Source organism: Acomys minous (genome assembly GCF_964271855.1).
Source record: "Acomys minous genome assembly, chromosome: 6".
Classification (NCBI taxonomy): domain Eukaryota; kingdom Metazoa; phylum Chordata; class Mammalia; order Rodentia; family Muridae; genus Acomys; species Acomys minous.
The window spans coordinates 65,228,063-65,250,080 of NC_140487.1; the positions used below are offsets into that span (position 1 = coordinate 65,228,063).

At 42.3% G+C, this 22,018-nt stretch overlaps 1 protein-coding gene across 4 annotated transcripts in view; it reads left to right on the forward strand.

Moving 5' to 3' along the window:
- The window catches only part of LOC311600923 (TRPM8 channel-associated factor 1), a 72,715-nt gene that overhangs the window by 27,343 nt on the left and 23,354 nt on the right, over window positions 1–22,018 (forward strand). For 2 of the 4 annotated variants that reach the window (XM_084788084.1, XM_084788081.1), the window contains exons 3-9: window positions 2,390–3,384; window positions 3,646–3,743; window positions 4,386–4,599; window positions 4,899–5,138; window positions 5,962–6,299; window positions 7,802–8,052; window positions 11,882–14,355. In XM_084788084.1, coding sequence (XP_084644210.1) covers window positions 2,390–3,384; window positions 3,646–3,743; window positions 4,386–4,599; window positions 4,899–5,138; window positions 5,962–6,299; window positions 7,802–8,052; window positions 11,882–11,891 — 2,146 coding nt within the window. In that variant the 3' untranslated portion in view covers window positions 11,892–14,355. Of the gene's footprint in view, window positions 1–2,389; window positions 3,385–3,645; window positions 3,744–4,385; window positions 4,600–4,898; window positions 5,139–5,961; window positions 6,300–7,801; window positions 8,097–11,881 lie in introns of those variants that run through there. The other 2 variants (XM_084788083.1, XM_084788082.1) reach the window with 2 other exon arrangements.

A 22,018-nucleotide genomic window follows, 5' to 3' on the forward strand; every position in this document is an offset into this window, starting at 1 on the left:
ATTGTACAATATATCCTAATAAAAGGATTATGAATGTGGTCTATTGCAAAGTATCATGTTTAATTTATTGTTATTACTATTGTTATCATTATTATTATTATTATTAATTACATGTATAAGAGAGAGATGGGGTGGAGAGGCATGTGCACAGCACATGTGTAGAGGTAAGAAGACAACAGGATCAGTTCTGCCTTTTTCCTTTACATGGATTTGAGGCATTGAACTCAGGTCTCTAGGACCGTGCAGCAAATGCCTTCATCCATTGAGCCATCTCACCTGCCTCCCAGAGACTATCTATCTGCGCTGTGCTCACTGTTCTGGTGAGTGTATGATACAATGCCTGTACGGTAAATGAGGTGAAATGAACAATGTGATCAAAGCACGGCAATGTTGGCATAAGGGTAGACAAATCAGGCATTGAAACAGACTACATATGTCAGAGGAATTAACTCTATGAGGGAAAAGCAGTGTTTTCACCATACAGTTCTGGAACAACTAGACACCCTTATGGGAAAGATGAACTTGAATCATTAACCTATTTCATACCAAATTTTAAAAAAAAAACAGGTCTAGACCCAACTACAAAAGAAACATTGAAAAGCTTCTAAATTATAGCACAAAGGGGGAAAATCACTTTCAGCCCCGCATTAGGCAAAGATTGCCTGGTGAGGACAACGTACAGGACCACAGAATGCAAAGACTGGTCGCATCTCAGCTGCCTTCTCCCTAAGTATCACCCAAGGGAAGTTAAGTCACGTCTTCCCCTCACATGACAAGCTATTCTCTCACCACCACGTGCACTGAGCTTTTCTTTCTTATCTTGGCTATTGTGAAATACTTCAAGGAGCACGAGAGTCTCTGAAAGGCACTGACCTTGTTTACTTTGGGTATACACCCAAGGTTTGCCTGCGGCATGTGGTAGTTCCATTTTAGTTTATCAAGGACTTTCCAAACGTTTTTTTCTGTAGATGGTGCCGCCGGTTTACATTCCTGCCAGCAGTGTGCAAGAATTCCCCTTTCTTCACATCTTCATCAGACTGGATATCTTTCAACACTTTGATGTAGAGTATTCTAATAGATTGGGAAAGCCACCTCTCTGTGGGTGTCATTCCCATTTCCTCAGGGAGTAGTGGTGGCAAGCATCTTTGCATAAATCTTTTGATGCTGTGATTTTTGCTCATTGTAAAGTGCACTAGAATACTGGGCTGATCTTTACTGGTTCCAGTGAGGTATTTGCCCAAACAAATGATGATCTTGGCCCTTTTGTTTCGCCATCTTCTCTTACTCACATGCATTCCAGATTCTTCTGTTCCCGTAGGTTTCTGACTCATCTGATTCTGCCTGCACTGTGTCCTATATAAATAGCCCCTTCTCCCAGTTTGATGATTATGCCCTGTGATACTGCAAGTTTATGTTTACTTTAGTAACTTCCATCTGAGAGGAGTGTGTCAAAGAGAAGTAAAATCAGAGCCAGAAGAGCTAGTTAAATGATTTTCATGCTTGATTCCTCGAGGAAAGAGAGGACCAGTCTGCTGCAAGGTCCCAGCTCTGTATAGCTAGCACCGGAACTGGAAATCCAGTGTCTACCTGACAGCCATTTTGTATTTCCTCTATGCTGACTCCGGATAAGATGGCCATAGCTTGACACTTAACAGAAATTACAAATTCAATTTTGGAATTGCCAAGCGTGAAGAGGTCATCCTAAGCATCCAGGACTCAGTCTCCCTTTGGTGTTTACAGATGGCTTGAGGTCCTGATCAAGCGAGGGGGGTGGGTTATGCATAGGAAAAGCTCTGGTGCTGAGCAAAACCCCATAGCATGCAGCACTCCTGTTGGGCAAACAAGAGGCAGGTCGAGCTCTAGATGTGGGCAGTGAGGTCCTCTCGCTAAGGAACCACAGGTCTCATGAGAGTTGAGGCAAAAGGCTGCCCCTCCTTCATCTAAGACACTGACTATTCACTGGCACAGCTCACCCTGCTTTCCACATTAATGGTGTGAAATGTATAAGTAAGACTCGTTATAAAAATAAACACAATTTCTTACCTAATTCTTTGCAGATTGGAATACATGGGTGGAGTAAACACAAACTTGAATATAGAATGTTCTGTCAAGTATAGTATCGGATAAGCACAGCAAGATTTTCCATGCCGTTTCCTTGGAAGAATTGATGATTTGAAAATGAGCATAACAGAATTAATGGTGAGACCTTGTGTCTCCTTCCTTTTCACCCACTGTTGTGGCAAATCCTCTGCAATGACTGGAAAATAACAATATTAGTTAAAGTACTAGTGCCCTTGTGTAGCAGGCAGTGTTCAAGGAACTATATGTAGAGTGGTCCCTCTAATCAGGAGTGTGTGTATGTGTGTGTGTGTGTGTGTGTCTTTTGCAGTTGTGAAGATGACCTCTCAGAAGACAGAGATGAGCTTCTGCGTGGCATCTCAGACCTGGACATCACCAACTCAGACTGTTTCCCATCCCAGCTACTAGTGCACGGGGCTTTGGCTTTTCCTTTAGGGCTAGATACCTACCATGGCTGTGTGATAGCGGCTGCCCGTTACGGCCGTGGCCGGGTGGTTGTAACTGGTCATAAGGTATTATTCACTGTGGGTAAACTTGGCCCGTTTCTACTTAATGCTGTCCGCTGGCTGGATGGCGGCCGCAAAGGCAAGATTGTCGTGCAGACAGAGCTGAGAACACTAAGTGGTCTGCTTGCAGTAGGGGGTATAGACACTAGCATTGAGCCCCAACTTACCAGCGATGCAAGTGTTTATTGCTTCGAACCCACGAGTGACGTGGGGGTTAAGGAACTGCAGGAGTTTGTCGCAGAGGGTGGTGGACTGTTTGTTGGAGCCCAAGCCTGGTGGTGGGCCTTTAAGAACCCAGGAGTGTCCCCTCTCGCTCGCTTCCCAGGAAACCTGCTCCTCAACCCCTTTGGCATCAGCATCACAAGCCAAAGCCTCAACCCAGGGCCGTTCCGTACCCCTAAATCGGGAATAAGGACCTATCACTTCCGCTCGACCCTGGCCGAGTTCCAGGTGATAATGGGCAGGAAGAGAGGGAATGTGGAGAAAGGCTGGCTAGCCAAGCTGGGACCAGATGGGGCAGCTTTTCTGCAGATCCCTGCCGAAGAGATCCCTGCTTACATGTCCGTGCACCGTCTCCTGCGAAAGCTGCTGAGCCGCTATCGGCTCCCGGTGGCAACCAGAGAGAGCCCTGTCATCAATGACTGCTGTAGAGGGGCCATGCTTTCCCTGGCTACAGGTCTGGCTCACTCTGGAAGTGACCTCTCACTGCTAGTCCCAGAGATTGAAGATATGTACAGCAGCCTCTACCTGCGCCCCTCAGAGTCTCCCATCACTGTGGATGTCAACTGCACTAATCCAGGTGAGGCAGGAGGGTGGGACCTTGGTTTTATGGGCAAAACAGAGACGTGAGGTTACTGCAGTGCTGGCAGGTTTGGTCCCCTGCACAGGGTCATCTTTATCCTTCACCGTCTTCCTCTTCAAGAAGATAGGGGTTGGGTGATGGAGAGTGTTTGGAAGGGACAAAGAAACATAGCAGGGGAAGAAGTGGCTGAAGTCCTGAGCGGTCCATCCGGCACTGTATGGGGCAGGGATGATGTCTGCCCTTTCTGTGTTTCGGCAGGCACACGATACTGCTGGATGAGCACTGGTCTCTACATCCCTGGAAGGCAAATTATAGAAGTCTCCATGCCTGAAGATGCTGCCTCTGCTGATCTGAAGGTAAGGCCTCTCCCGGTCTCCCCTGCATGATTCAGAATCCAAATGCTCTTGCTACCCCTGTTGCCACTGTATGTGGTCTGCATAAAACCCTACTGGCAATTTAGGGCAGTTTTAAACACTTTTCCCTTCTTCGTTGTCTTTTTTTTTTTTCTTTTTTTGAGACAGGGTCTCTCTGTGTTAGCCTTGGCTGTTCTGTACTCACTTTGTAGACCAGGCTGGCCTTGAACTCACAGCGATCTGCCTATCCCTGCCTCCTGAGTACTGGGATTAAAGGAGTATGCCACCACAACCAGCTACCACTTTTCCCTTCTTAATGATGAAAAAATGTGGTTTGACATATAACAAAATATATCAAAACGATACATTTTGGAGCCCAGGGCTCTATACCACCTTGCCTCAGAAAACATCAATTTCTACTTCTTTTCTGCACATATTCAGTTGGTGAATATGAGTTTACTTTCCATCCCATAACTTAGTACGTATAAACTCAAGAAATGCTATGATTTCATTACTATCATACATGACACCACCAATGGTACATGGGGTCATAGCCTAATGACCCTTCCCGAGTATACCCCCTATGCTGTCTTCGGCCACCTACACATACTCCATGTGACTATGAGGGTGATTTCTCTGCTCCAGATACAAATCGGCTGTCATACCGATGACCTGACCAGGGCCAGCAAGCTTTTCCGAGGTCCCCTAGTGATTAATCGATGTTGCTTGGACAAGTCTAAGAAATCAATCACCTGCCTCTGGGGTGGTCTCCTATATATCATCGTGCCTCAGAATAGCAAACTGGGTTCTGTGCCCATCACCGTGAAGGGGGCAGTCCGTGCTCCATACTACAAGCTAGGTAAGCAGGCACGACAAGGTGCACACTGAAAGACGGGAGAAGTTGAAAATGAAAATGTTTCTGGGGCCACTTAGTACAGAGGACATGAGTAGATGACTGGAGGGAGATAGTTGGTTTCTTTAAGTTCTGCTTTGGTTCCAAGGGGGGGGGGGGAATCAAATCACACCCATTGGAGCTTTCAAGAAAGGTGTAGAAAAGGTATATGTAGCTGTTTCTCATCTGGGGTTCAGATTGTACATATGTTTTAATGTAAGGAGTTTGGGAAAGGACATTTCAAGGACTGTGGCCTGCCCTTATAGGAGAGACATCGCAGGGAGAATGGAAGAGGCGTCTCCTGGAACACCCTGGTCCATGGGGAGAACTGGCCACCGACAACCTCATCCTGACGGTGCCAACTGCAAATCTGCGAACACTGGAGAACCCTGAGCCGCTGCTCCGCCTCTGGGATGAGGTGATGCAGGCCGTGGCCAGGCTGGGAGGCGAGCCGTTCCCTTTGCGTTTGCCGCAGAGGATAGTGGCTGACGTGCAGATCTCAGTCGGTGGGTGTTCTGAGAGAAGCTCCACGTGTGCCTCCCTGAGTACCTTTCTTCCTTCCACAGCCGTGTCTCCGAGAAGCAATGAGAAAGCAAATGTTTTTGCTAACGTGGCATTTAGATACATTCCTTGCTGTTTAAATGAAAAACGTGAGGAATTGCATATGGAATAAATAGTAGCTTGAGTTAGCATGTCAAGAAATGCCATCAGAGACATCAAGAGATGTCACCTGACCTTTGCTAGGTGCCCCTCAAAGAATTTTAAGAAATGGGAAATTATAGTAGAAGGTCTTGACCTAGTTTAAGAGTATTAGAAGCCTCTGAGCAAAGAGCTATTTAAAAACGAACCAAGAGGCCTAAACAGAGGGGATGGGTACGAACATAACATGGGAGCTCCGTGAGCATTTCTCCAGACCCTCATTGGTACATTGCATGAATAAACCCTGTAATGCAGTGTCAGTATAGCTACTGCCCTATCTAGGAAGGGGATGGACGCACCTTCAGAGAATTTGAGAAAATGATATAAACAGCCTTACACGGATATCACCACCCCTCCCCAAAAGCAGGCCGCTCAAAACAGCATGATTGGCCCTCAGTAACATGTACTCCCCACGACTCATCAGAAGAATGATAAAAATGTCACTGCAGTATGAGCAGAAAGGAAGTCTGAGAGTGTCTGGGCACGAATACCCTGACTTGGAACAGTAGGCGTGCTAGGAGCCGAGGGCTCCTGGGTGTTCTGGAAAAGAAACATTCCAGAGACAAATTTAATGTTGAGATAGATGGTGGGGGCGGGATGCTGACTACCTTCTTCCTTCTGCATCCCCAGGCTGGATGCATGCAGGGTACCCCATCATGTGTCACCTGGAGTCTGTGCAGGAGCTCATCAACGAGAGGCTCATCAGGGCCAAGGGGCTGTGGGGCCCAGTGCATGAGCTGGGCCGCAACCAGCAGAAGCAGGAGTGGGAGTTCCCACCACACACCACGGAAGCCACCTGCAACCTGTGGTGTGTTTATGTGCATGAAACCGTCCTGGGCATACCTCGATGCCGTGCCAATATTGCCCTGTGGCCCCCTGTTCGGGAGAAGAGAGTCCGAATCTACCTGAGCAAGGGACCTCATGTGAAAAACTGGACTGCCTGGACTGCACTGGAAACATACTTACAGGTACTGGGAAAGATTGGAGGGGAGGGTGGGACAAATGGGACCACCAAAGCCCACATGATTAAATGAAAAGCTAGTGAGCCTGGAGACCACCCACTCCATCTGCCTCCCACATTCAGCTGTGGGAGAACCTGAGGGCATCTGGGGATAGCAGCGTGTAATAATGCCTCTTGGTATAATATTTTGTACAAGCCTACAAAGTGTGCAGTCCTGCACTGGCTTAATAATGTCCATTGTACCCTTATTGAGAGGCACAAGAGAGCATAGCATTGAAAAATCTCAACTCTGGTTGGAGTACCTAGGGTACTATAAATACACTGTGCTCTCTGTGGCTTTAAAGCCAGGCATACCAATGACTGAAGCCAACCTCTTCTACTTAATAAGGTCATTCTCCTCACACATTCCATAGTGGGCTGTGGTCCAGTTTTCCCTTAAATGACTATACTGTCTCTTTGCTGTGGCTTGGCTTTGCCACAGATTCCACCATATGTAGGCGATCCTGGATTCCTCTCTGCCTTGGTTCTGGAGGTTCACCTTGCCTTTGAATGGTCATTCAGTGCCCCAGTTTTCAGGCCCGGTGCCTGGCTCAGTCCCTGGATCACTCCGGGGAGTGACATCATGTTGAATTCAAGCCAGGAATGTTCCATTCTGATTCTTTCACCTGTTCAAGTCCATCTCTGTCCATGCTCACTGCTACTTTCATCCACAAAGTAAAGACATTACTGGTTCTGGTATGCCATGTGGCCACTTAACTTCATAGCCCCATGACCCTAGCTAGCGTGGGCTCTTTTCAATAGTCTCATCAAAGTTACTCCACATGTCTCTGGATAGCGTGGGCTCCTTTCCGTAGCACCAAAATTGGTACCTTCTATTTCTAGAGCCATTTTTCGTGGCTTTGTGAATGAGTGTGAGGGTTAGTGAGGATTGTGGGGGATTCCAAGTTATTGAAATTGAACCTAGTAGCTACAAAAGACAATGAGGACTGTTCCACACGAGCCACTTTTCCCCCCCACAGGGAGAGACTTATTTACTTCTTGGAGCTCAACTCTGTGGCTAAACATTTGCATCAAATGTACTACAAATAGGATGGTCACTGATTCCACTCTCAAGAAAATATAATGGCAATTTAAGTTAAATAATAGAAACAGTCTGTTTTCCTAGAAATGGGGTCATTAGTTATGTTAGCCAGCCACTTTTAAATCCCTTTGTTCTAATCACTTTTCAGGCTCTCATGAGGAGATTAGCGGTGACAGTGGTGGGAAACACTGACCATTGGAGCTGTTTCTATGACTGTCACTCGCTGAGGGGCTTCCCAGCACTGTGCTGGCCTCAACGTTTTCTTAAGATTAGTAAATGGGAGTAGGGCAAGAAGCCAGTAAACAGAATGGCCAGTGATGGGTGCAAAGCTAAAGGTTAGCAGTGGAACTCATGAGGTTCACTTGTGTGCGCAGGACCTTCTTTGTATAGATTGGATGTCTCACTTGCTTGCAACTTTCCCTTTCTAGCTCCAAGAGGCCTTCGGTTGGGAGCCATTTATTCGTCTCTTCACTGAGTACAGAAACCAGACCAATGTGCCCACAGACAATGTCGACAAAATGAATCTGTGGGTCAAGTTGTTTTCTCAGCAAGTACAGAAGAATCTGGCTCCGTTCTTTGAGGCCTGGGCCTGGCCTGTCCAGAAGGAAGTAGCCACCAGCCTAGCCTCTCTGCCTGAATGGAAGGAAAATATAATGAAATTGTACCTCCTCACCCAGATGTAAGAAGTGCCCATCGAGGTGTCAGGTAGAGAGGTTTGGGGAGGTAGGCAGAGGTGGGGCCTTATTCCTCTACCTCTGTCTTCTAAAGTTCTGGCTTTGTCCTCTTAACTCGTTGCTCCCGTGTCTTATTACCAACTTCTGTGTTTAGGAAGCAGCTTAAGAACAGAACGTAAAGTGAAGCCAGAAATTCTTAGCCTGACCCCTCTGCTTCTCAGGTGCCAGGCACTCTCCTGACCCTGTATTGACCCAGTGCTGGGAGAGTGGCCTTCTATCTAGCCATTGGTCCATCCTGATACAGGGCAGTCCTTCCCTTGGCCTCCTCATCTTCGGGATAGATACAGACATCTCTGCCTCAAGGGATGGTCATGGAGAGTCTGGCTGATGGTTTAAAAGAAGCTTGTGAGTTATATGGTACATGCCAACCAAAGGGTTGTTCCGTCTTATGCTGGCCCACTCCCTCCCACAGCTCAGAAGTTAACATCAGCCTTTCTCTTAATAGACTCCTCGTGCCCAAATTCTAGGTCTTTCATCGACCATTTGTATGTTACTGGCAAGGTCCTTGACTCCTCCGTGGCTCTATGATCTCATTCTGGATATTGGGATCTATTTCGTATGATTATTGGGAGAACTGAGTTTTGCAATGCCTCTAGAAGTGGTCACTTGCCGTTGTTGTTATCTAAGTAACCCAACAGCATTCTGAAGCTAGACTTCACTTTTTGGTGCTATTAACAGATGCAGTCATAAACTTATAGTTTTTAAGTGATACATGAAAATATAAAACCTGCAAATATTAATGAAAAACCACACGATGTCCAGTGTATGAATACATTTTTAATACCTGAATTAGGTAAAGCACATCTGTCTCCTCCCACATCTGTCATTTCTTCAGACCAAGCACATTCACAATCATTTTTAATTTTTTTGACATATGCAGTACATAACTGTTTTCTTTAATTAAAGTATTAATCATTGTTCTTCATTTTAATTCTTTTTGAAAGGACACACTCTAGACTTTAAAATAATCCTTAACTTACACTGTTGTTCCATTGGAAGCATTCCCTGAAAAGACCCACCTTGCCCCAAAACTAACAACAGTCTGTTTCATTACACCATGGCTACAGTTTTTTGAAAACCCTTCTCTTTTTTCTTTTTTTACATATACATTTATATTATTACACATATATACAATAAGCTACATATAGCAAGAAGAACCACAAAACAATCAGGAATTAAATAAATATTACATTCATAGTGTTTTGCCTATTTGTATTTGGCAACCTTGGAGAAAACATCTTTCCTATCTTGGTGAATCTAAAATTCTGAACGTAAATCAACATCTATAATATCTTCTCTCTACCAACTTAAAACATCTATCTAGACCTAAAAACATCTTAACCCCTAGACAACTAAGCGTATTTGTAAAACTAAGCTATCTGGTCTTCAACCCCATCAGAGACTTGAGAAGGAATAAAATTGATTACCTGAGTAAACAGGAAGTACGGATTAGCAGCTTCCAAAATGAAAAAAAAAAAAATGACAGAGACAATTTGCAGCCTGAACAGTCATCCAAAACTCTCCATAACGTTGGAGCATCATCTTCAGCTATCTGGCCCAGTATATATCTGACAGACATATTTGTGAGGCAGGAACTATTGAGGACTTGTTTACCCTGTCTTGGCAGAGTTTGGCCGTCGACTCTGCCTGCATCCAAGCTTGCCCATTTTTAGGCAGAATTCTGTCTGTGGCCTAAATGAGGACCTTTTACCCGGGGGCTTGTTTGCCGCATTTGAAGCCGTCTCCCAGGTCAGACAAAGGACTCAGTGGGTAAAACACTTGCTGCCAAGACTCAAGACCTGAGTTCAACCCTCAGCACTCACAGTGGAAGAAGATACCCAACTTGTGCATATCGTCCTCTGACTGCCATAGGTGTTCTGTGTCACACAAGCAACTACACTAAACTTGATTTGAAAGAAATAATTGTTATCTACCCTACCCTACCCTATACTACACATACCAACCTCTAAAATCATTGTGGTCCTTTGGTTTATGAATCTAAAGGAAGGGATTCTAAACTCACAATGGAGTTTTTGATGGTTGTTTGAGACAGGGCCTCTCTATATAGGCAGGGCTAGCTGACTTCAAAAACAGTGATCTGCCATCCTCAGCCTCCCAAGCGCTGCTGTTATAAGTATGCACAGCCACACCCACTTTCACAATGTCACTTTTGTCACTTACAGCTATTTATATTTGGCCTCTTTACCCAGTTCTTTCAGCTCAAATTCCTTTCTTTCATAAAATCTAGAGCAGAGTTCTTGACAAAAACCAGAGCAATCCTAAGATAGTGTGTAGTCTTAGGAAACCATAGACATCTAACTTTGTAATGGTGTTTAGGTGTTTATATTTCCTCAGTGACAGATTCAAGACACAATTGATGACAAGGGTTGGTGATTACACACACACACATACACACACATAAACACACACATACACACAGAAAACTTCACGTTGGAAAAGATAATTCCACAGAGCTAGCCCAATTTTCATTTGATTACTACACATTCAAAGATCTCTTGGTTTTCCCTGTTATTTTTTGTTTGTTCTTGGTTTTGTTTTTGTTTTTCAATACAGGGTCTCTCTGTGTAACCTTGGCTGTCCTGGACTTGCTTTGTAGACCAGGCTGGCCTCAAACTCACAGCGATCTGCCTGCCTCTGCCTCCTGAGTGCTGAGATTAAAGGCGTGCGCCAGCATGCCTGGCCAGTTTTCCCTGTTTTATTCAAAGTTTCTTTCATGGTTTTAATGAGCATTATCTCTAGGATTGATATTGTGCACAACCAGTTTTCTGACATCTTTTTACTTATTTACTTTAATCTGTTTTATGTACATAGCTTGTAAGTGGGTGAGTGAAGAGACTATCAGATGTGTGTGTATGTGTGTGTGTGTGTGTGTGTGTGTGTGTGTGTGTGTGTGTATCTTTATCATACAGTTTCTCAAACCTAGATTTAATTCATGTATATCATATAGGCATTTTGAACACAACCGTTCAATATTTAAAAGAATTATTATCAATTATGAGTATTGAGTATGTGCCAGGCATTGTACTAATCCCCATATATATGTCATGTCATTTCATCCTCCCAATATTATGAATAGAATTTATTGTCACTTTTATTGTAGGAATAAGAGAACTGAGTTTTATGGAGATTAAGTAAACTATGTAAGTAAGACGCCACTGCTAATAAGTGGTGAATCTATAATTTTGAAGCCAAACATTATGATTGCAGAGTAGATATTCATAACTATGGTGCTTTGAATAACCAAATAAAGAAACAAATCAGCAACACAAGAAGTTTACACTCCTGCTTGCCAGAGCCTTACCTGTTAGCAAGACAAAAAGATGCTTCTGTTTCCCCTGAACAGCAGTGGAGAGGAAGGACTTAAATCAGGTCCCTCAAGTGCTTCCCAGCAGAAATGGGAGTGAACCATGAGCATCAGGCAACTCTTTCAGGTTCTCATTATTCTGATTGTGTGTCATTCTCCCCTGGGTAACAGGAAAACATTTTTTGGCTCATTGGATTTTGAACAATGAGCTATTTTAGTGAAGTACCATATTTCCCAAAGTCCCACATACTTCACGTTCTCCGAAAGAAAATTAGATCTTTTTTTTTTTTCTATTCCCACAGCCATCTTTTTAATCTACTTTCAGCAGTAAAATCTGGGATCTTTTCAATAAAATTATCTCTGTTGTTTCCCTGTCAAAAGTCTCCTGCGGTGCTTTGACTTTGAGATGATGGACTAAACATGGAAGTTTGCCTTCCCTCCCTTCCCAGGCCCCACTGAAACCGAAGCCAAGGAATGCAAAAGAAAACTGAGACCTCTCAGCAGCGGCAACTAAATGCATTTGGCTGGAGAAGATCTCAACAAATGTCTGGAAGAGAGAAAGTAAATGGAGCTTAATAATGAACGAGACACATGAAGGTACACTTCAGACAGAATACACTCATCTGACTATTGTAACCCCAAAGAGACTGGAGCACTAGAAAATTCTAGCTACTAAGTATTGTACCAGTTGTAAATTGATCCCTATCCTACTCGGGCCCCAACCCTTGTACATAGAACACAGAAAACCTACCATTGGTACTAGTGAATCTGTCATTGTTACTGTTGTTTGAATAAAGAAATCAAATAAAGCACCTGAGGAGAGAGGTAAGAATTAGTGCTCCAAAATGATATTCTTTCCATGGAAATAAAGTGGCCCCTTAGCCTGTTAGTTAATTTTCTTCTCAGAGTTGAGACCCCTATTCACATACCCAGGGATTTCTACTTACAGCAGAGATTTGTAGGAGAAGCAGGAGTCCTTTAAAAAGAAAATAGTTAACACAGTTTCTTAATATAGATTCTCTGATAGAAGTTTCTGTATATGGATGTCACCAAGGGAGAAGCATAAAAAAAAAATACGACTTAGACATTAAAAAAAAAAGGCTAAAAAATATTCTTAAACTAAAGGAAACACAATTTATACAGGAAAAAAATCTTTACGATTCTATCTCTACAGAGACATTTGAGGTACATTTATAAGATAATATACTAAGAGAAATTTTGAACGTTTTTAAAGCAAAATAACACTGCCAAAAATATTTAATAGATTAGCTGGAAAACAAGATAGTATCAATCTTCCCCAGATAGTCACCAAAATGAAATAAACTATAGGAAAGAAGGAGAAAGAAATAGACAATTCCTGTTTAACCATTATTTGTTCCCAGAAGACAGGAACAGAGATAGTACAAGAGAATGAAAGAATAAGAAAGAATTAAGGAACACTAGGGTGAGGGGCCCCAACATCTAGGCACAGCCCTAAGAAAAATGGAAACAGTAGGGCTAGAGGGAACATATTCAAAGTGCCCTGGGAAGGGAAAACAGCTGAGCCATATCTGGATGAGAAGAGTCTAGCAACTTCAGCAGCAACGCTGAATGCTATCTGGGAAGGGACAAATGGCTCACTTTTTAAAGCTTTTGTTCTTAGAATTCCATATACTACAGACCATCGAGAGTAACGTAAAAATAAAAACATCTTTTGGCAGGTGAGTTTTTAAAAACCCTCCCTCCCTTGTACCCTTATTAAAGAAGTTTTCCCTTAAAAATATATAATGTGTATGTGCATACATGTATATGTGTGTGCATATATATATACATACATATATGATATGTACATCCATATAAACATATACACATATATTTATGGAAATCTAAAAGTGAGAAGGAAAAAGAAGATCTGGAGACCAGTGGACCTCACCCGGGATGTCTCTGTCTACAGTGGTAGTTATCTAATAGACCCATTTCAAAAGACAGAACTACCTTGGGCTCTGTGAAGAATGTGCCAGAACAGCATTGAGTAACTGGGACAGTTAGAGATCTGGAAGACATACAGTCTTTACTCACAAAGATTAAACAATATATCAAGAAATGTAGGCTCAACCATGAAGGAAAATAGAATGGGATAGGATTCTGAAGACTCATGAAGCCTGAGGAGAGCTTGGCTGGCCATTGGTGGTAGGTATGTTTCCTTTCTATTAGTACAGGCGTCATGACAGTGGGAATGTAGGGAAAAATATATTTGTCTTCCAGTTGGCTCGGTAAGAAGTATTTTAGTAGCCAAAATAATGTAGATGCCACTTATAGATCTTCAGTGTCCTGGTCAGCCTATCAACAAAGCCAGAAAGACTTAATGTTTCACCCAGAACAGAAGTGGAAAGTGATATGACCAGCTCAGGCACAAGAAAGCATAGGCTGAATTAGTTGGGAAATAGAAGTAGAAGGAAGGGTGGGGTTACTTGACTATTCAGAGTGGGATTGAAAAGATACTGTCTTCATTTAATGGAACATAGCTACATTGTTAGTGTCCTGATGGATGCTAAACATTATAATCTCAAAAGAATTAAAAGTGCCATCTATCAAACATTTGGAGAAGGGCAGACAGAGGAAAGGTGGAGATGGTGTACATTAAATTCTTATCTTTTGTAATGTTGAATTATTAAAGACTATCTAAAGTTAATAAGTCAAGAGATTATTGTTAAAACATGTTATTTAAAGGTAAGAAGTTATCCACCAGAAGATCCAAAATTAGATACCATTTTGTACCTAGGAAATAAAAAATTTTTTAAAGTATCTAGGAAATGGTACTAGAGAAGGAAGGTAGGGTGGGAAACCATGTTTTCATTTCAAGTTCCTCTGTACTATTTAATTTTTTTTTTTACCATGCCATGTACTACTTGGTAAATTTTGTAATAAATTCAAATAAAATATCCTTCAGAGGCATTGCATTGAGTAAGACGACCAGCTGACAAGGCCAGCAAGTATTGGGGTTCATCTGATGTGCCAGGCTAAGTAGTCACAAGTCCTCTAAGACTGTAGGTCTAGCCACTCTGTCTGCCAAGGTTCAAACACACATCACCTCCTCTTGAAAGAAGGAAGGAAGAAAGAAAGAAGGAAGAAAGAAAGAAAGAAGGAAGGAAGGAAACTGTTGCTGTTCTTGCCAGGTCTTGTGATTAACCTTCCTGTCTAGCAGACTTGTGACATTCTTTGAATCAAAAAGGCATTAGTATTAGCTTGTTAACCACTGCTCTTTTCCCAAGGCCCTGGTGTACGAAACACTTCATGAAGAACCAAATAGGATGTTAAGATACTCAATTCTATTCATCTGCTAACTTCAACAACTTTTACTCTTACAGGGGGCTAGTTGGTGTGAGGAGAGTCCTACCCCTTTCTCAGTCGGCTTGGCTTTTTGGTTTTGTTTTGTCTTGGTTCTTTTTGCCACTGTCTGTACATTACAGTTCCTGAGTACCCAAGGCTTTCACAGACAGGGAGCTTTTGCTGCTCAAGACAGTAGTTCCAATCTGCATTTCTCTTAAGTACTAAAACCAATTTAAAAAAAATTAGTATGCCGGGCAGTGGTGGCTCACACCTTTAATCCCAGCACTTGGGAGGCAGAGGCAGGTGGATCACTGTGAGTTCAAGGCCAGCCTGGTCCACAAAGCAAGTCCAGGACAACAGAGAATCCCTGACTCCAAAAACATAAAAACAAAACAAAACAAAACAAAAAAACTTAAAAAATGAATATAAGGTACTTAAGAGGTACCCTAGGCAAGGACTGTTTGGTAGAAATGTTTGGTAAACCAAAATGAAACTGTAATGGCGCCAGCTCTTCTGATAATATATCTGATAACAGTATCAGAAAACATTTTCTTCAGCACCCAAATGACTCAACTGAGTTTACAACCTATGTGACAAGAAATTCAGCTGATTAGAGCTTGGCTTCATTTGACTTTCAACTTCTGTGAAAAACTAAATGAAACCGTATGGGTAATTGCTTCCCCATGTTAAATCAAAACTACTTTATGGGATTGTAGAGGGATGTCTCAGAAGTGAGGGGCACTTGCTACTCTTCCAGAAGACCAAAGTTCGAATCCAGGCACAGCCGTCTGTTTCTTTAGTTCTAAGGGAATCTCTTCAAGCCTCTGCAGGGATCATACCCACACATGGTACATAGATATACATGCAAGCAAAACATCCATATTCATTTAAAAATAATTTTTTTCTTTTCTTTTTTTAAAATACTTTTTTTTTTTTTTTTTTTTTTTTTTTGGTTTTTTGAGACAGGGTTTCTCTGTGTATCCCTGGCTGTCCTGGACTCACTTTGTAGACCAGGCTGGCCTCGAACTCACAGTGATCCGCCTGCCTCTGCCTCTCAAGTGCTAGGATTAAAGGCATGCACCACCACGCCCAGCTGAAACTAATTTTTTTAAATCATCCATAAATATGTTTCATAAACATTCATAGAATCATCACAAATTTGGGGTTTTGTACAGTAGACACCCCAACATTTGAGTGTCCTGTTTTAGTCTAGCAAGTAATTCATAGATATTTATGTACATATCCCACAAATGTTCTAGGGTACAGAAATGTAAGTTAATGAAGCAAATGCCTTGTCATTCTAGTTTCCTTTCTGTTGCGGTCATAAAACACTCTGATCCAAAGCAGCTTGGGTAGGAACGGGTTTATTTGCCTTACACTTCTTGGCCGTACTCCACCATTGAGGGAAGTCAGTACAAAAACTCAAGCAAGAACTTGAAGCAGAAACCACGGAGGAACTTTGCTTGCAGGCTCTCCCACTGGCATATGCTTAGCTGACCTTCTTTTACAAACCTAGATCATCTACCTCCCCAGGAAATAAATGGTACCTCCCACAGGGGGCTGGGGCCTTTGCATCAAATGATAATAAAGGCCACTCTGGTGCAAGCGATTCCTCAACTGAGACTCCCTTCTCCTGTGACTAAGCTATCTATAGTTTAGGAAAAATGAATTGAGACACCGGCCCTCTTGCTGGGATGTTCTAATTTTAACACTAAAAAAAATCATATTGGGTGTGATGTGTGAGTTATTATGAAGGTAAATACTGGAGATGATGTTGGGAGGGTGGATTTCCGGGTGGGGGCCCATAAATGGGTACACTTGCTGTTTTATGTAATATGGTCCATGGAATGCACTGAAGGTAAGATTGAAACAGTCTCACAAAGAACGATGCAGCCAACCATGCAATTAACTCAAAACAAAGGAAAGGAAAATTATATGAAGTGTGTTGAAGAAACACCCAACATATACTGTGGAATGCCATCCTAAGTAGCTACTTTCCCAGATGTAAATCTTTTCCCCCCTGCTATTTTTTTTTAACCTATGTGCATTTTGTATATGTCTGTGAATGTGTGTGTGTGTGTGTGTGTGTGTGTGTGTGTGTGTGTGTGTGTGTGTGTGTGTGTATGCAGGTGCCCAAGGGTGCCAAAAAAGAACAGCAGATACTCTGAAGTTATATTTAATTATGAGTCACTCAGCGTGAGTGCTGAGTGCTGAGTCCTTGAGAGTAGCAAGAATTCTTAACTCCTGAGCCATTCCTCCAGCCCCCATCAGATAAAAGTCTTGATCACAGATGTCTGATGTAACCATTCATAGGACTCATTTACTGTCATGATTTGAAGTATAAATGCCCCTTCCTCTCCTCCCAAAAAACCCTACTCCTGTATTAAAGGTTTGGGCTTGAGACACTGAGAGATGGTTGAATATTTCAAAGGCAGGACCTTACAGAAATGTGGTGATTAGGGATGTAGCTTTGAAAGAGGTATTTGAAGTCCGGTTCCTTCCCCTCTTTTTTCCAGATACCATGAGAACAAGAAGGCTACACTGCATATCCCCTGATATGATGTTCTACTCCAGCCAAAAGCAGCAGTAAAAATATCTGAAACTTTAAGCCCAAAGAGATCCCTTCCTTTTTTCAAGTGTACCATCTCAGGTGCCTTGCCACAGCAATTTATAGCTGACCAAATCATAGACCTAGAGGAAACATACAACCTTTGAATTTCAATGGTGAAACTTCAAAATGAAATCATATTACGCAGTAAAATGTTCACCCTCTCCATTCCCAAATTGCTGCTTGATAGGAGAGTAAATTAGGTTCGTTTTAGTGGTTGCTATGTGTTCCCCCAGGGGTAATGAATGGAGACACAACTCTATACCTTAATATACTAATCTCTAGGTCCTTATCAATGCTCTGATGGCTAAGTGGAATTTTGAACTAAGTTCATGTGAGGAAGATTGGTTTTTTTTTAACTGATGAACTTTCCTCAGCAATGAAAGTTTTAGTCTTACTGATTGGAGCACATCTGGACAAAAGAGGAGAGCACTAGGTAACTCAAGCTCCATTATTCTAGGCTTTCTCACCATGCCCACCCTTCATCTACTGGCCACAGTGACTTCTCTTTGGCTTCCGTTGACCTTAAAGACACCCAAGATCAGAACTCTCAGTATAATGAGAGACCATAAGAAGGATTGGCTCTACTATCATAAGGAATTTGGGGAGAGAAATCAATAACTGTTTATATTTTTAGAACAAATAAGCAATAATGGTGCTGGGTTTTATATGCACAGGGATGTTAACTTACTCATTCTCTGCATTAGGATTTTTTTTTTTCTTCAGAGAATCTTGGTTTTGTGCTGCTGAGATAGAACCAAGAGGCTTGAACATGGTTAGGTAAACAGTCTATCCCTAAGCTGTTTCCTCCATCCTTCTTGTGGGGATGTTGACCATCACTGAGATTCAATTCCCATGCTGTAACCCCTCTGGACTCTCAGTATCTTCAGCCTGCATGACATCGTACGTAAAAATGCATATGAAGTTATAGCCTTCATAATGGTCTTGTGATAAAATTTGTCTAAAAAAAATAAAGAAAAATAAAAGAAAAAAAGAAAAAGAAAAAAAGATCATTTGTCTACTGTGAAGTGCCTAGTGGACCTGATATTTCAAAGTTTGAGAAACATCCATTGTTACTCTAAGACTAACTTATTCTTCTGAATCACAGAGAGGTGAAGTCTTCAATATAATACTAAACCTTATATATGACCTAGAGGTGATGGAGTTTGCAGATGTAAGACTACCCTTGTCTCTTACTATGGGAAGAAATGTAAGCATCACTACCTCTGCAGCTGTAACGCACTTTAAATACTTTCTGTCACTAGAATATTAGTGGCTTCCACCACAGATGTTCCACACATCTCTTATACAAGCAGAGAAAACAGTGAAATCCCGGCAAATTTCACAAATCTACCAAAGAAGAGTATAAAAGCTTTTCTAACAGTTAACTCAGGACTGGTCACCTGTCAAAAGAAGCAAGGAAGTCCAGGCTCATTGTTTTCAACGAAGCATCAGTACTTGCCCTTTGGGTCAGACTGTGAGATAATGTGAATAAAAGTTAGTATGTATCTACTAGAGAAATAAATATGAAATAGTGAGTCTTTCATGAATATGCTTAAGTTAATAACTTTCCCCTTGATCCTATTAGAGAACAATGTTAATAAATATGCTTGAATGTTAGACTGTGTGGAGCTATAATTATAATAGTGCTTATGCTCCCCTGTCTACTCCAAGAGGAAGAAGCTAAGATGGGAGCCGATGTGTTAGACATGTGTTAGGGACTGTTAGATGCTGTGCAGAGGGAACCAGGGCAAGCTGGCATGGGCACTCCACTGAGGTGCACAAGAAAGAAGAAATCAAAGGCTGACCTTGTATGCACATCTCTGGAAGTTTCTTCGAGGCCACTGTGGAGTCCTTGAGCCAAAATTACCATCATCGGCATCCCCTTTCTTCTAAGAGTGCCTCAGACTGCCTTTCAGTCCTTGTCAGATTCAGTCACCGGCTCAGAGAAGCCCTTGGGGAGAACTGCCTTGGTGCCAAGGGCTCCATGACATTCTAGCTGAGACCAACTGGCACTTGGCGTGTCCTACAGCTGGGAATCTGAGAGCAGCACACTCGTGGCCAGCATATTACTTATTCTGTGGACACCTGTTTTGGAGCACCTCTGTGGCTTAGTGAGCCACTCCAGTGACTCATACCAGTAAATGCACATGGGTGGTTTTAGCCATCTCTTTTGCTAAATTGGATCGGTGCTAACCTTTTCCACATTCTTAAGATTATGAGAAAGAATACACAAGACCACATTAAGTTTAACTCATGGCTGAAAATAACTGAAGAGGGCCAAGGACTATTAATGGTAGTCCAAAACTAGAAAGCATGTCTATGGAGCTATCCCTGCATTTGTCTTAGTAATGAACTGGAATAACTAAAGACAATACCCTCTAGTTTAAAAATTGCACCAATATACCATAAGTAACAATAACTTCAAATTTCCTCTTGCATGTTGCACAATTAAGTCTATTTAACATATGTATCTTCTACTGTTATGATAAAAATAGCCATGACCAAAGGCAACTTGAGAAGGAAAGGGTTTATTTCCTCTTACAGCTTACAGTTTGTCACTGAGGAAAATCAGGACAGAAACTCAAGACATGAACCTGGAGACAGGGAACTGAAGCAGCAGCCATGGAGAAATGCTACTTAGTGGCTTACTCTTTGTGGTTTGTTCCCACATACTTTCTTATGCACCCCAAGAACACAAGCCCAGAGGGAGCAGCACCTTACCATGGTCTGGGTTCATGCACATCAATCGTTAATCAAGAAAATGTATTACAGAGTTCCCTACAATCAACCAGAGTCTTCTCAGTTGATGTTCCTCTACCCAGATAAACTCTGGGTTTTGTTAAGATGATGAAAATTCTAACCATCATAATTGACTCCTTGTCATCCTGACACACCAGTGCATTGTTACTAAACCATAACCGCCCCTTTCTTCTTTATCCCCAAGATCTCACATGTATCATATCACCATCACATCATAAAACATGGAAAATGGAAGAAATTCCCACAGTCTTTAAAATGACAAACACTTTAAAAGTTCAATTTTTTAGAATATCCATCGTCTCAAAGTTTCTCTCAACTATCCAAGTCTCTCTGAAAGCCTCTTAACTGTGTTTTTCTTTAAAATCAAAACACAAGTGAAATGCTTTCTTATTCCCAGAGGGAATAACCAGGCACATTTATATTAAAATCAAAACAAAATCTAAGTTCAACAATGTAGAAAGTTCAGGGTGAGACATCTGGGATTCTCAGCATCTTCTGGGCTCCAAAGGGTCTTTCCTCCAGCTTGATCCTCTGAAGCACACATAGCTTGTCTCGTAGACTCGACACAGCTACAACTGTACTCAGCGGAATGGATAACACAGTCTTAACTCCTTAACAGAGCAAAGTCCCTCAAAACCCAGCTCAAACGTCTCTATGAAACTTCTTGTTCACAAGACCTCCTGACAAGTTTCTGTGATGGCAAACATACTGTCCTTCTCAAATAAAGCTTTTCATAGTCACCTATCTTTGCTTTTGGATTTAGCACACTCTCATACTTTGGTAGCATCTTCTAGATGCTTCCCTTCTCACTTGACTTGTCTTGCAGGTGTTTTGTAGTTTTTGTTGTTGTTGTTGTTGTTGTTGTTGTTTTCTGTCTCCAAGTTCTCTGATCCCTTGAGCAGTAGCAATAACTGCTTCTCTTTCTTCTCCCCTTGCATTTCATTTGCAGCCAGATTTTGGCCCTTAGATGAAATTTTAGCTCTGATATTATAATTGCTTTCATGTCAGCTGTCCTCTGTTTATTGATTTAAATATTTTCCTGTACTTACCCTGGCACTGTTTTTGTCTGACAGCGTGCCCTTGGAGTGGACATACAGAGAAGGAACAGGTCAACTTTCACCAAATGGTTTCTTTTTAGGCCAAGGCGGAGGGCAAGTCTGGGGTCTGTATCTTCACATGGGCTATGCCCGTTATGCTAGGTTCCATGCTGCTCATCATCTCTTATCTCCTAAGTTTTAATGATGTACGTGATGCTTCTGAACTATATGGTTTTCATTCCTTGGGCAGGATGTCATCTTGAAGGGCAGGTGTACTGGTAATGCCGGGCCTGCTTCTGCACTCCTACCCTCAGAAAGTCTTTCGTTGTTGTTATTGTTTTCTTTTAGAGCCAGATAGATGGCTCAGAAGTTAAAGGCTAAGGCTTATAACCTGTGTTGGTTTGAATAAGAATGACCCCATAGGCTCACATGTGTGTATGCTTACTCATCAGGGAGTGGCATCACTTGAGAAGGACTAAGAAGTGTGGTCTTGTAACACTTCCGGACGTTATATTTCCTCCTGTGTTCATGTTGATGCAGCTATAACCAAACCCACTGCATTGCCAGACATCCAAAAATACACCACTCTTATCATACCAGTGCAGTAACCAGCACTCAAGAGACTGAGGCAGGAGGACTGCAAGTTTGAGGGCAGTCTGCAAACCTAGCAAGTTCCATTTCAAATTTGGAAATGAATGGGGTTTTGCCCTAGGATGTGTGAAGCCTTGGGTGTGGATCAATAGTAGATAAAAAAAGGAGGAAGAGGAGGGAGGAAGAGGGGGAGAAGAGGAAGGGAGGGTGCTTTGGGAGGTCAGGGACAATCTTCCCCTTGCCTTTGGAGACCTGGTCTACACTGGCTGCAAACAGCA